Source organism: Fistularia commersonii, chromosome 27 (assembly GCF_037954325.1).
Source record: "Fistularia commersonii isolate RoL2024-O1a breed Wild chromosome 27, RoL_Fcom_v1.0, whole genome shotgun sequence".
NCBI lineage: Eukaryota > Metazoa > Chordata > Actinopteri > Syngnathiformes > Fistulariidae > Fistularia > Fistularia commersonii.
This window is the reverse complement of record NC_141310.1, coordinates 10,546,907-10,561,916: the sequence shown is the minus strand read 5'-3', so window position 1 is coordinate 10,561,916 and position 15,010 is coordinate 10,546,907. Positions and strand designations below refer to the sequence as shown.

The following is a 15,010-nucleotide window of genomic DNA, read 5'->3' as shown; positions in this document are numbered from 1 at the left end:
ACGGGATGCTCGGCACATGATCCACAATGTAAACACACAAAGGCGTTTTCGCACACACACACACACATACACACACTCACACTAACACACACACACACACACATATATATATTATTTTTTTGTAGTAGCTTATTCACGTGGATTGGCTGAACGCGATGTCCCCGCGCTTCCACGTGTTACGTATACACACACGTATATGTGTGTGTGCGTGTGTGTGTACACACACATATATTTATATTTATATATAAATCGGCGCGTGCGACACAGAGTGTGTGTAAAGGCTTCCCACTCCACCACCACCCCCCCTCACACCCCACAAAAAAAAAAAACATCTGCGAATTACTACACTCCAACACAAATTCCCATCACACGCACACACACACGCATGTCCGAATTTCCACTTTCCCCCCGCGGACGCGTCTCCAAAGTACCCGAGAGTAATAACGCATGAATAGCGGATTACTAACCTTTATGCATCCCCGTGAACCTGTCTTTCAGTACAGTGAGTTCGTATATCTTTCCGAATTCCTCAAAGAGGGGCTTGAGGTCTTTCTCCTCCAGGTTTCTGGGAATCTGCCCGATGAAAAGCTTGATGGCGTCGTGGTCCTTCATTGGAATGGTGCTCTGGCCGATGGAAAGCCCGTTCATCCTGCCGGCGCTGTTCGTGGTGCTGAATCCATTCTCCTGCTGCACTCCGTTTGCACTGACTGTAGCCATCTTTCCTCAATGGGCCGGTGGGCTGCGCTCTCTCTCTCTCTCTCTCTCTCTCTCTCTCTCTCTCTCTCTCTCTCTCTCTCTCTCTCTCTCTCTCTCTCTTCTCTCTCTTTCTCTTCCTCCCCCCCACACCTCCCTCCTTCCCTCCTCCTCTTCCTCCCCACTTCACGCCTCTTGTTCGAAATCAGCCTTATTTATTTCCCCCCCTTTTTTTTTTTTTTTTTACTTCTTCACAATACCCCTTCACCCCCCCCCCATATGACGTCAAAGTCTCCTGGAGGGGCAAACCACGCCCCCTTCCCCCCCCTCCCTCCTTCCCTCCATCCCTTCCTGTCTCATTTGCATAATGAGTGGGTCCCGGGCCAATGGGAGCGCGGGGCTGTCAGAGGCCCCACAGGGTGGAGTAAGAATGCAAACATTTGTGTAGAGAGGGAGAAGCCCGGGACGTGAAGCCGCTGCCGTCGTGCGGCTGCAGAGTGTGTCGCCTCCTTCGGATGTTTTCGCGCGCTGCTCTCGCTCCAGGGCCCGCGCCGCCGCCGTCCGTCCCCCTTCCTGCAAGCATTTTTCACGTGAAAACTTTGCAAGGTTAGCCTTCCGGTCCCCTGAGAATGATCATTTTCGAGAAAGGCTGACGCGGATCCGTGCTTTCTCGAATTCATTCATTCATCCGCTTGTCCTGCAGAGGGTGGCGTGTCATGAGATGCAACCATTCACTCACCATCATATGGAATAATTCACACTTCACTCTGTCATTTATGTCATATAACAAAACATCCACTCCTTCACCATCATTTGGAGCAGGGGTCACCGATTGCGGCCCTCGGAACAACATTTTGTGGCCCCTTACCTGAAATAGCATCTTTGTGTTATTGCAGCCCATGCGTTTTTTTCTCAACTGCATCTGGGGGTTTTATACAGTGAGTTTCATAAAAAATAAAAATAAAAAAAAAACAGCCAAGGAAACACTGAAAAAGTAACTTTGCAATGTATTTTTTGCTCAAAATTTGAAAACGAAATGATTTGTTGATGAAAAAAACATCTTGTGACGTTGTTAAAACGATCTTTACTTTTTTATTTTTAGAAAAAACACAAAAACAATCTCAAAAAAAAAAAAAAAACGTCAAAATTAAAGACATTGATTTAATAACCAGAATAGCCACCATTAGCATTGTAAACATTATACCTCCTCTTATACATCCGACCAATCAGTTTTCTAATCAATTCTCGTGGCAAATTTGACAAGATTTTCTGTTTTAACTCAACAATATTTTTAGGGTGTAATTTCATCAATTATTTTTTAATAGTAATTTTTAATATCAATTTATCATGTATTTTTTAGAGGAGCAGTTCATTACATATGAAGATTTTTATAATTCATAATTTTGCAATTTCCTATGTGAGATTGAATCCGCCCCGTTTTCCTTTTCTATCCGTCCCGCAAAACTATTTTCTTTGAATATTTTAATACATATTTTCAATCAATATTGAATTTAGAAACTCCTTATTTTTTTCTTTTTGTTTCATTTTGTATGGATGATTACATACCAAATAATGTCGGTACATTTATTATGATCATTAATGATTTTAAAGTGGAAAGAAAATGCCAAAAAAAATGTAAAAATGTCATTTTGTTCAATTTCCACAATACCTAATTGGCCAACGGATAAAATTAAAAGTGACCCACCAGCCAAGATAATTTCCCACCCCTGCTATATAGGCTTATAACCATTCGCTCTCTCATCCAGACTCATATAAAGATACTCTATACAACCATTCAGCCTCTCACTGACCGTCATATTGCACATATTTCACATCGTATGTCAAATGGAGACATACGACCATTCACTTCATATAAAGATGCAAAACTATTCACCCTCTCATTCACTATCATTCGGAGACATACGACTACTCACCCTTTCATTGACATGTCATATAGAGACATTCACCCTCTAATTCACTATCATATAGAAACATACAACCATTCACACTTTCATTCACACTTGAAATAAAAACACTGTGTGTTTGAGTGTGCATTATCACTATATGTGTATATATGGGTATATATTATACACACATCAAATTAAAGAAAAATATATTCAATTTAAAAAATAAAACGTGGCCTTTAGTTTCCAGTGTTCCTGCTTTAGTGTTGTGATACCTTGCAGAAATCTTTTTTTTTTCTTTTTTTTCTGTTTGTTTTTTTCTGCAGCAGCAATATCCAGTCCTGTTCCCCGGGAGCCCGGGAGGGGTCCTGCTGCTTTTTTTTTTTCATTCTAACCAACTGGCGGGGTCTATTTCACACCTGGGAATTCGGGCGGATGCTATTCACTCCACAAGAAAACAATAGCACCGCTGAGTCCGGGGGCCGACACGCAGCCGCTGGCCCGACTCCTCGTGCTACCGGACAAATATCACACCTTCTGGCTCGGGACGGCCTCCGTTTGGATTTTGACGTCTTCATCCGAGCGATGGAGTCTCACACACAGGAGTAATAGAAACACGAGCGGTTTTGCTGCAGGATTGAAAAAAATATACGACAAGGATGAGCAATTTGTCCACCTTGACCTCCGGGGGTCAACAACGTGGGGTCGGAGTTGTAGCGTTTGTTCGCAGGAAGGGGGAAAACGCCGTCTCTCTTTTCAAAACTGCGTTTGCGTCGGCCCATCGCAACTATGATCTGTTTCAGAGTTATGATCCCGGCACGCGCTTTTATATCAGCTTCGCGGCGCGGGTTTTCTGAAGGATCCCTTGTTCTTCGATTTGAAAAAAAAAAAAAAACGTTCGGATGGGAAATGGAGGCTTCGCCAGGTGCTTGGATCAAAAGCACATTTAGGAGAATAATTAAAAAGATAGCGGCGCGCGGGGAACGCCGCACTCAGCAGCCCGCGTCGTATCGTCGGGTCCCCTTCGCGGATTCGCTGCTCTTTTTCCCTCCCGGAGTGAGACAATGAGAAGGGGGGGGGGAGGTTACGGAGGGGTGGATGGAAAAAAAAAAAGGGGGGGGGGGAGCATGAAACGCCGCAGGTTGATTCGAGGCTCAAACCTCGGGGCTGTGAGCTGCCTCGTGTCACTGTCCACGGTGCTGAATCAATGTTGCCATTCAGGGAGCGTGAAATAGACTGCCGCAGCGACAGTTTTGTCGGCACATGTTTGCACTACAAATTTAGCACACACCATCTACAGTATCTGCCAGGGCTAATTTCCGGATCTCTCTTTTTTTTTTTTTTCGCTGGCACACAAAGCCATTCTTAATTCTGGGTCTGAGGGTGGAAGCTGACCACTGGTGTTACTCCTCCAGTGTGATTTGTACACCGAAAGGTCTAATTAGTGCAGCTGGGAATATCAAGTCGATACAAGAGCAGCCCGCCCCCTGCTGATACGAGTAATTATACTTGATACGATGACATTTATATGAATCGTATCATATATCAATAAGCGATGGCATGTTGCGAGTTTATTATGAATGTTGCTAATAAGGGCTGCGTGCTGCCTGATGGATCAATGACACCGTCCTGCTCGAGTATCCTTGAACAAGGGCTTGTGCCAGATACTTAGCCAGTGGCCCCCTAGTGGCCTAGAGAGGTACTGCAGGTGTTCACATGATCTATCTATCTATCTATCTATCTATCTATCTATCTATCTATCTATCTATCTATCTATCTATCTATCTATCTATCTATCTATCTATCTATCTATCTATCTATCTCTATAAACCTGCATCTCCTATGATTCAGCTGTCGTTGTTACTGACAAGAGATCTGTGATCAATAAAAATAGTGAGAATAATAATAGTAATATGAATGATAAAGAAGATGATGATGCTACCGCTAGCACTACTGATAATAATATGAATACATATAATCGTGATTATGGTTATGATTTTACAGGTAGTAGCAGCAGTTTTGTTTTTATTTTATTGTTATATAAAATAACACCATGTATTATTTTCTTATTATTTAATCACTTGCAGTCACAATATGATCACTGTGTCAGAAATAACATACTAATAGGCAGTGTAATAATCCCAACAAGTACACAGTGACTATCATAATGGTATATTATAATCTATGAAATTATCATTAATATTATTATTATTGTTGTTGTTATGCCCACTTGTCAAACAAACCTTTATCACCATAAGTTCAATTTTGGGTTGAGAGTTTTGCCGACGGTGCGATGGCCCGGCAGAGTAACATCAACCGTAAGTCACAGTTTTTTTTATTTTTCTTTGCATTTCGTCAGCCGAATGTTTTAAAAGGGCCGGTGACGGATATAAATGATGACAAAAAAAGCTTTGATTTATGACAACAAAAGAGAAATGAGGGACATTCAAGGTTTCCCGCTGACACAGACAGAGTTTGACATTCGAACGCCTTTTTTTCCGGTGAGTAACTTAGCATTCATGTTATCAGGGGAGCAGCGGTGTATTTGAACGGGGTCACTCAGTGGGATTTGTCACCGGGCTCCTACTGAACATTTTTGGCCACTAGGTAGTACAGAAGCCTTTGATGGCTGTTGCGCCGTCTGATTTCCCGGTCCTCCTCCCTCTACCTCCCCCTCCGCGTCTGTCAGAGTGACTGGTCTTTGGGGACGACGGTTCTGGAAGCATCTAAGAGTAACATCTGCACTGCACCACATTCCCTTTGTTGTAAATATTTATCCATTTTTTCCATTTAATCGTGTCTTTGTAGACCATCTCCAAAAGTCCCCGACGGGAGATCCCTTGTCACTTCCATCAGGGCCATCCCTTTCCCACAAAGACGCTGCTGAATTAGCATCGGCGACGCTTATTGGCTTTGTGATTTTTTTTTTTTCTATTTTAATTTTATGTTTTTGTCATTTCTCTGCGGGATGCTTTGCCCGGCGCAGCTGTGAAGACTTTGAAAACGCTTGGCAGGAGGAGGAGGAGGAAACGCAGGTACGATCTCTTCAATTAGGCCGGTGTGTTGGCGGCCCTTTTGTTGGCGCGTATGCAAGCATATCTGAAAACGTCGCCTTTCTTCTACTTCTTCTTTTTCTTCTTCTTCCTCTTCTTCCTGTTCATATTTTTTCAACGCCCGGATGGTCACTGCTGCCCGTCACTCCCTTTTCAGAGAAAAGAGGATTCAGGTTCATCCTGGTTGCTTCTGTGAAATAGGTGTAAACTCTGGGGTTACATATGTATTTATGTATACATATATACTTACACACGTATATGAATATATATATACACATGTGAATACATACTGTCAATGTGTGTGAGTGTATGTGTGTGTGTGTGTGTATGTAAATATATATATATATATATATATATATATATACACACACGTGTGTGTATACTGTCTATATGCTGATTATGGCTAATATCTTAAGAAAACTCAAAATTCCAATCGCAAAACATTTGAATATCATGAAAAAGTAATTTTTGTTTTTTTTTAATTGCATTACAGAAGATAAAGAGCTTTATTACAATATTCTAATTTTCTGAGACAGTCCTGTATATACAGTAAACCCTCGTTTATTGCGGGGGTTATGTTCTAAAAATAACCTGCGAAGTAGTCAGCTCTATTTTTTTACAATTATTATCAAATACAATACTGAACTGTAGAATGATAGAAAAGATCAAAACCTTTTTTTCAGGCCCAAGCATTTTTAAAAAAATACAAATCTAACGTTTTCTTATGAATGACTTGGATAGTTTTTAGAAATAATGTACAGTAAAATAATAATTTTAATAGTCAATACGTTATTTAATAGTAAATATGTTATTTTCCTCCTAGGTTATGTAAAGAAAACCGAAGATTCATTTATTACGTAATGGTGTCCTACAGCCAAATAGCTTCTACCTTCATCCAATATTTTCAGAAGTGTAATTTTTTTCTGCAAGAGTTAACATCTTCCTCTTCCTTTTGGGCGCGTCGTCAGGTGCCTTTGCTGGTGCAGAAGAGAGAGAGATAGAGAGAGAGAGAGATATATAGATATAGATATAGATATAGATATATATGCATTCACATACATGCTTTTCATATATGTACACATTTATAGACATGATACAACTACAGTATCTTTTTTTGTAATAATTCTCTAATTTCTCTAATTTCAGATGATTTATCTTTAATTTCCAGGTAATTTACTGACTATTTTTCAGTCATTGTTTTGTCAATTTTATTCGTTTTTGTGTTTCAATTTCTAATTAAATCGTTTTGTTATTGTTTTTGTTTTTTTTTTTGGTTTTTTTACAATTTTCTGAATTAGCTTTTGGCAACCTTTTGACATTTTCCCAGGGAAATTACTCACTAATTTTGAACAAATCACTCACCTCTTTTCTGGACAAATCCTCGCCTCGCAAGGGAGTTGAGGTTATTTTCTATTGTTTGCAAAAGGTTTTTGAATGAGTGACCTTTTTAAATCCAAAATTCCAAATGATTACAATTTTTTAAAATGTATTTTGGAGGCTAGTTTTCAAATTGGTGCCATTAATCTTGTGCTAATTATTCAAGACATTTACAGGTAACCGTTGTGAATTGCCCAGACGTGTGAATGAAAGCATGAATGGTTGTCTGTCTCATTACATGACAGACAGAAAGATTTTATATCTGTATATGATCTGGGAAAGAGGGGATGAATGGTAGTGAATTTCTATATGATATGTGAATAAATGGGTGTGAATGGTTATAGGTTTTTATAAAAAGTAATAAAGGTTAATTTTGGAATGCCTCTATAACTTGTGAATAAGTGAATTTTTGTGTCTATATGACATTTGAATGAGGGGGTAAATAGTTTTACATTTGTACACAATGTGTGAATAAAAGGGTGAATATATGCATCTCTATGACACATGAATGAGTGAGTGGATGGTTATATGACTTGTGTGATTTTTTTTTCTATAATATGACTTGCGAATGAGGATATGAATGGTTGTACTTGAATGTGTAAATGAATGATTGAGTGATATGGTGCATGTCTATGACTTGTGAATGAGTGAATATTGTTTCTATATATGAAACGTGAATAAGGGGACAAATGGTTGTACGTTTCTATATGATGTGCGTATGAATGAGTGAATGATTGCATGTGAAAATATGACACCTAAGAGAATGATTAAGTTAATGGTTGTGAATGAGGGTGAATATGTTTCTATACGACAGGGGTGTCAATCTCAAATACACAGTGGGGCAAAATTAATTTATTGAAAAAAATGTCACTCCAGATAAATCATGAACCCAAACAAGTTTTGCTTAAAAATTAAAAATTGAACAAACATAGCTTAATGCTATACAATATGTAACTTAATATTGCAAACATGAAAAATCCTGTTTTCTGCCTAAGTAGCAGGGTGCCAGTATTAGCATAAGGTCGCTATGACGAGTGTCAGCAGAGGAGAGGGCGTTTATGGGTCCTGTTGTGATTTGCGGGCCAAAACACTAGCAGAAAATTCTGGGATATGTAGAATTAGCTGTACATGCACTGTAGATTATACCAGCTGGCCAACTCTAATGGTTACTTCGTATGGCTTTTTCGGGCCAAATATAATTACAGTGTGGGCCAAATTTGGCCCGCGGGCCAGAGTTTGACACCTATGCTATGCGACATGTGAATGAGAGGGAGAATGTTTGTAAGTTTCTTTCCCAGGACCGGTCCATGGTGAACCCCAACTCTTGCAAAATGATAGCTGGGATAGGATCCGCCCCCTGTGACCCCTAAATAGAAGACAAGCAGTACAGATAATGAATAAACGAATGAGTGAAAGCAAATTCTATGTAAATAAAGATTCCATTTCCTTATCGGCCTGCATTGTAAACGTGTGTGTGTGTGTGTGAGGTGTATGGATACGAAAACGGAGTTGAGATCATGATATACATATCATATCGTTTCCAGATAAATGTGCAAAGAGGCCTCCCACGCCGACGTGCTTTACAGGCGGGGGTTCGTTCTTATTACTAAGATGATTCACGCTGTCAAAGTGACTCGTTGGAATGTCACCGGGAGCCGCCGCCAAAAATATAGTCCCTTGAAAGAGCAAAACACGGGACATAAGTCACGTTATTACTCGCCGTCATGTGCGCACTTCCTTTGTGCTGTGTGTTCACCATCCCATTAAAGCGGATATACGGCGGCGAGCAGGTGGAACATAGTCACGCGTGAACATTTTTCACCGCCTCTTTTGTGAGACCAACTATTGATATTCACGGCACAGCCAGTGCGAGGTATGACTGTATTTTATTTTTTTGGCAAATCTAAAAATGTTTACAGTTATACCGGAGTAACCCTCGAAACCTCAGCCGCAGTCTGGAGGGGAGGAGGGGGCGCCGTTTCCCCGACTGCATCCACCAAACCTCGCCGCCGGGCGAAGAACCTCTCGCTCACAGCCATCACTTTCTCTTAGAACGCAATTTCATGACACTTCATTTGCGTCAGTGTTCCTGCAGGGTGAAGATGGAAGTTCGGGAGGGGTTTCCAGGTTTGTATCTTTTCGGGGGGAAAATGGCGTATCAGGTTTGGGGAGGGTGGATCTGCGAATGCACCGCCGCTTGATGAGTGTGTTTACGTTGACTGGTGATGTAAAGGAGGGAATAAATTAAAAAAAAATAAATAAAAAAAATAAAAATAAGAGGTCAGGGAGACCACAATGAGTCACCCGCTTCTGGCTGCTAATGAATCCCAAAATAATCGCGGCCCTCCCCTGAGTACAGTCACATTGGCTTTGCATCCGTTGCCATCTAAATGCGGACTTATTATTAGCACCCGACAGCAGGTCATTATGAGCTACGTGGAGTTTACAGCTCTATTATTCTGGAAAAAAAAAAAGAAAAACACATTTGAAAGCAAGTTTGGCCCCGGGAGTCCGCTGAGCGCCGGTGTGGTCACGTTCTCCTTTTTGTCAATAACGCGCGCCGGAACGAGGATATTGCTTTTGTGCCGGTTTAATTTGCCGCAGCCTAAAAAGCAGCCCCCTGCCCCATCTTCTCCACCAATGTGTTTTTATTTGTACGTGCATGTGTGTGTGTGTGTGTGTGTGTGGTGTTTTTTTTTTTACATGCACACACACTATCTCCTCCCAGTCCCCTTCCCTGAGGCTGTTGTTCCAAAACTGATGTCACTTTTCTGTCAGGCCGGATTCATTTCATATGGATTTTGAAAGTACCCACGGCTGTTTGAGCACAGTATCTGTGACAGCGGCCCATATGACTTTTTAAACCCATGGACGCTTGCAAAAAATAAAAAATAAAAAAATAAAAATATAACATCTTCTCCATTGAGCCACTGCCATTTTGTCTCCGGATGAAGGTAAAGATAATAATTGTGACCGATGAGCCAGGATGCAAAGTGTCAGGAAAGTGCTGATGCGTGAATTTCCCAAAAAAAACATGGCCATCGGTTTAGGGTGACGCGGGGCGAATGAGGCGGCGCCTACCGTGCTCTGAAGCTCTTTCCCGACGCGGATGGAAGCGATGGGGTTGGCGGGTGATGAAATCAGGGAGACGAACCCCAGGCCTGGAGTCTGGAGGCCTCCCTTGGGGTTTCCGCCGAGAGGAGGAATTGCAAATAAGAAAAGAAAAAGGTGAAAAAAAAAGGTGGGGGGGGGATCAGATTCAAAAGAAGTTGGAAAAATCCACGCTGCCATCACCCGCATGCAGTATGTCACATTTAAAGGAGGATTGCAACATTTCTGTGTGGCTTCCCTGCAGACCTACAATGTGATGTTGCCAGGCAACCGTTACAGACGTAAACCGCACTCTCTGAGACGCGACGCCACAATTTTGCACAACCGAATTACGTTGTTTATCCATAAAGCGAGCCCATTTTTAACATGCCGAGCAATACGACATTGTAAATAACAAAATCGGGAGGAATTTATTCAATTCCCCGGCTTTAAGGGATAGCAGGTAATTAAGGTGGCTATAACAGTTATTTTTTTATCTTTTTTTTTTAAATTGCTTGGGGAGAACAAAAAAAAAAAAAAAAAAAAAAAAGCAAGCACTTGTGTCAGGTCCGTAAGTGCCTTTAAAAGAAACGCCCTGCTGAGCCCGTCATCACCAACAATAACATCAGTGCCATGTCATCGGCTCGCGGGGAAAAACATCCCGGCGAAAAAGCCGTTTCAATTTGCGGGGGCATCGTTGAGCAGATGTTTCCTTCTACGTATGAAATTAGAAATGACAGAAATGTAGAGGCGCCGCCGTGTCCTTGGAAACTCCAAATCAACAGTTTGCTTAGTCTCTAATAGCGGCGCTGGGTTAGGGGGGCGGATTTGGACGTGTGGCCCCCGTTAGCGCAGCACAAAAGAAAGATCGACTCGTCGCCATCGTGGAACGATTTAAAAAGAAAGGGGGGAAAAAGGAGCAAAGTATGATCGACAGATTGGCTCATCGGGAGGCTCCTCTGAAGATTTCAATTCAAATCAGCCTATAGTTAGCGTTAGCTTAGCCCCCATTGTCTTACTCTGCAGGGGGACATCCCATGATGCACTTCTCCCAATCAATATCCCATCATCAACGCATGCTAGTATCCTCATGTCTTCTCCCGAGTCCATGGGTTGTCTCTTTTCGCAGGGGTTGTGGCTCGATCTACTGCAGCCATCTTCCCAGATGTCCACCGATGTTATATCTTTCCTGTGTGCTAAAGCTATCGTAGCGTTTCTGCAATTAGCATGAAACTGTTAGCACTACTGATATCAGTTCCGTCACTCTCTCTTTTTCTTCCCCAACCTGGTCGAGGCAGAAGGCCATCCACATTGAGTGATCCGGCACCACATATGAATTAAATCAGACCCAAACTGACCCTGATTTTGGGAAAATATGCAGCGTTTTAGTTAAAAAAAAAATCGTAAATTATTTAATTTGGGATTTCATGACTTCTATTGATTGGCATCTCCCCAAGTGTTAGCAGCCTTTCACCCATCTCTCCTCCAGAAGGCCGCCAACTTTTCTCAGGTCTCGCCACTGGTAAAAAAGCAAATTATCACATAAGAGCTTGCTTATGGAGGAGGATTTGTTTTTTCTGTAAATCATTTTAAAGAGTGTGGTCCAAACTTGTTTTACATGGAGAGTGTCATCAGACAACTGTCATATGTTGCCGCCATGAACATAAAATCTGGAGGAGGAACTCTGCCGTCATTGATTTAACCTTTCAGAAAATGTTCCTCCTCATAATGTCACGAAACCATTTTGAATCCCCGAGGATTCAAAGATAATCCGTAATACTGAGAAAAAAAATTAAAATCCATATGATTTCAAAAAAAGGGGAGCCTACCCGCCCGCCCCAATGACATCCCATATAACACACATATGTGCACACGCTTGGCTTTATCTTCTATTTTTCTACAGAGAATAGGCTGTTGAGAAACAAACGCGGCGTTAATAGGCGTCTTTACAGGCGCTGCAAAGCTGTCATCATGGTCTATTTTTAATTCGGAGGAGGCCCCGGCAGGATCGGCGGCGTTGACTCACAAACTAGGGGCGCAAAAACCCACACGACTAGTTCACAAGCTGTTTCCGTCGCACATGTCGACTTCCGTCAAACGAAGTGGCGCGCTCCCTGCTAAATCTATTTTTCATTAGCTTTTAGCAGCGAGCTGTTTGATTCTGCCAGCGCTTTCTTTTTTAGCGCATTGGCTCAAAACATCAAAACTACCCGCGACTCCTTATACAAAAAAAAAAAAAAAAAAAAAAACACCTTTGGAGGATTCTTTTGTTGTATTTCAGTGCGAGAGACGGGGCGGGGGAAAGGGAGGGAGCACGGCATCGGCGTGATTTGAAAGGGCGTCTGCAGGGTTCCATTCACAGCTTCACCAAGAGTCGACTATAATGAGTACATGTACACCGGAGTGGTTTTACCATTAAAAACTACATACCGAAGAAATACATCGCAAAGAAGTACGTATGGTTTCCACCTGCCGACTGTCACGTATTTCTCGCCCGCCGAATCTTTCCTCAACTGCTCGCAGAAGGGTGTGTGTGTAGTCGTGACAGAGTCCCGAGAGTGCATGTGTGTGTGTGTGTGTGCTATATATGATTCACACGCCGTCTACGATGTGGCAGAATCGAAGCCCACCTTTTTCTTCAGAAGTCTGAGGACCTCAGGGGCTCAATATCATATTGCTGTTTTCCTACTTATTTCTGAAGACTGTTCCGCTCCCAGCGGCGCGCTTCCATCCAATATGCTGTTTATTGTGCTGGAAGGACAGGATGTGTTTGTTTTGCCGCCTAAAGGATGTATTTTATGTCTCTAAGCACTCAATGTTGTACGCTGAACACTGTTTAACTGCAACGACACGGCGTATAATAAAATACCTGACCCGCCGAGGTGTTTCACTCTGTAAAAAAAGTTTTTTTCCTCTTTATGATACATTCCCCACCCCCGCTAAAAATCGCAGGGGCCCGAAACGAAGCGGTTTATAATTCGACCCCGTACGTCGGGTGGGTTTTTCATTTGTATCCTTGTTTTTTTTTTTTTTAAATGGAAATCCGTCGACGTCCGCCAAGCTGTCAAAGAATTAATCCGCGTCCATATTGACACATCCGTTAACGTACAGGCTAACGGCACCTCTTGTCTGAGGCCGGTTGCTTGGTTACGGATAATATAGGGACTATTTCCATGTGTGCAGAGTTATTATCCCTTCCTCAGCAGCCGCGTGCTCAGAAGAGACGGATGAAGGAATTATTCTCAGATACGACATGGGTGGATGGGTGGACGACGACGACGACAGATACCATGGATACCCTGAAATAAAACCAAATTGTTCTTTTCAACTTCGGAATGAAATAAACATCCAAAAATCCCTTGTTTCGGCAAGTCGATATCTTATATAAAATATATAACAGAACGATTTTCGACCGGTTTGGGCCGAAAGACAGAGCGAGAGCGGTCGGGTTGAGTGGGACGGGAACAGACGATCTATCACGTCTAATACAAGTAGCGCTAACAGTTACAAGCTAATAGCAGAAATGATACAATAATAAAAGGCATAACAATAGCCGACGCCTGGCGGTAGATCCTGTGAGAGTCCAAGACATGATATGGGGTTGCTACCATGCATTGATGATGGGATGCAAGTGCAGACAGGATTTAAGGAGAGTTAAGGATGAGAGAAGTGCATCATTGGAGATCCCCTAGCGCGGTAAGCCTATGGGAGCAATACATGCACTCCTCCACGGGAAATATCAGAACAACGCATCTGAGCGGGAGCGTCGCGTGTCCGCCTTTCTTTCATTCCCAATGAATAAATTACTCGTACTTGTTCTCGTGCTTGCTGCCGCCGAGCCTCGGAAAACCTTACACATACAGTATGTGTGTGTGTGTGTGTGTGTGTGTGGGCGGTGTGATAAAACCTCTCACATTGACACGCCATTGTCCGCTAGCAAGCTAGCAGCTCGGTAGCATACTGTGTTTTGTCACTGAGGACATTTTGAGTGAAGCTAGCAGCTTTAGACAAATGAAATACGTGTGTTTAAGGGACGCTCTTTGGACGCTTCTCACCTTCGCTGCTCTGCGTTCACCTTAAACGCAAAGTATTTCTTTTTTAGGTTCATGCAGAGTTACATCGGCAGTCTCTACAGTACTGCAAAAAGTACGACGTTATTAACTTGGTACTGATGTCATCTGTATTGTTTTTTTTCAATGTGCCTGACATAGGTTATATTTATATATGTAAATTATTTATATTGTAATTGAATATGCATTGGCCCAACATCTGAGTATTATGATATAACTGTAAGCGGCGGTTCGCATTTCCCTTTCGGAGAAAGCGCTGTTCCGCTCTCCGTCTGTCCTCGTTGGAAGACTCGTAATGTCCTCCTTGTTCTTTCTTTGAGGCTTCTCTTTCTTTTGCCGTGTCCTCCATCTCCGTCTTGAAAGCCTCCCCTCATCACCGGGATGTCTGCCTCAGGCTTTCATCAATATTGCAATCGTTTCCCGGGTCTACGTCGAAGACCTCCCTGTCGCAACTCGTGGCGTCATCCTCCCACTTCAAAAGTCCTGCTCTTCATATCCCATTCTCTTCCTTCTTCCGTGGCACCTTCCTCCTCAAGTCTTCGAGCCTCCCCTCTTTCTCCGGAATTCCATCTCCACTGTGGGGTTGGAGCGTCTTTGTCATCTCCTTCCGCTTTTTTTTTTTTTTTTTTTTTTCCACCTCGGCCTCTCTTTCGGTGAAGGCTTGCATTTTTTTTTTTTTTGTAAATCCTCTCATGCATGGCAATGTTCTCAGCGGTATCTTATCAATATGTTCCCCGAGTTCCCTTCTTCCTTCCTTCCTTGGATTCCTGTCTTCTTCAAGGAAGACCTCCCTCATCAGTGCCACCTCCTCCCGCTTCTACAT

At 42.4% G+C, this 15,010-nt stretch overlaps 1 protein-coding gene across 7 annotated transcripts in view; it reads right to left on the bottom strand.

Annotated features, from left to right (window-relative positions):
• Positions 1-797, bottom strand: part of celf6 (CUGBP Elav-like family member 6) — a 169,147-nt gene extending 168,350 nt beyond the window's left edge. For 4 of the 7 annotated variants that reach the window (XM_086175005.1, XM_086175009.1, XM_086175010.1 and 1 more), the window contains exon 1: positions 468-796. In XM_086175005.1, coding sequence (XP_086031131.1) covers positions 468-717 — 250 coding nt within the window. In that variant the 5' untranslated portion in view covers positions 718-796. Of the gene's footprint in view, positions 1-467 lie in introns of all 7 variants that reach the window. The other 3 variants (XM_086175007.1, XM_086175006.1, XM_086175011.1) reach the window with 2 other exon arrangements.
• Positions 798-15,010: the final 14,213 nt, after the last annotated feature.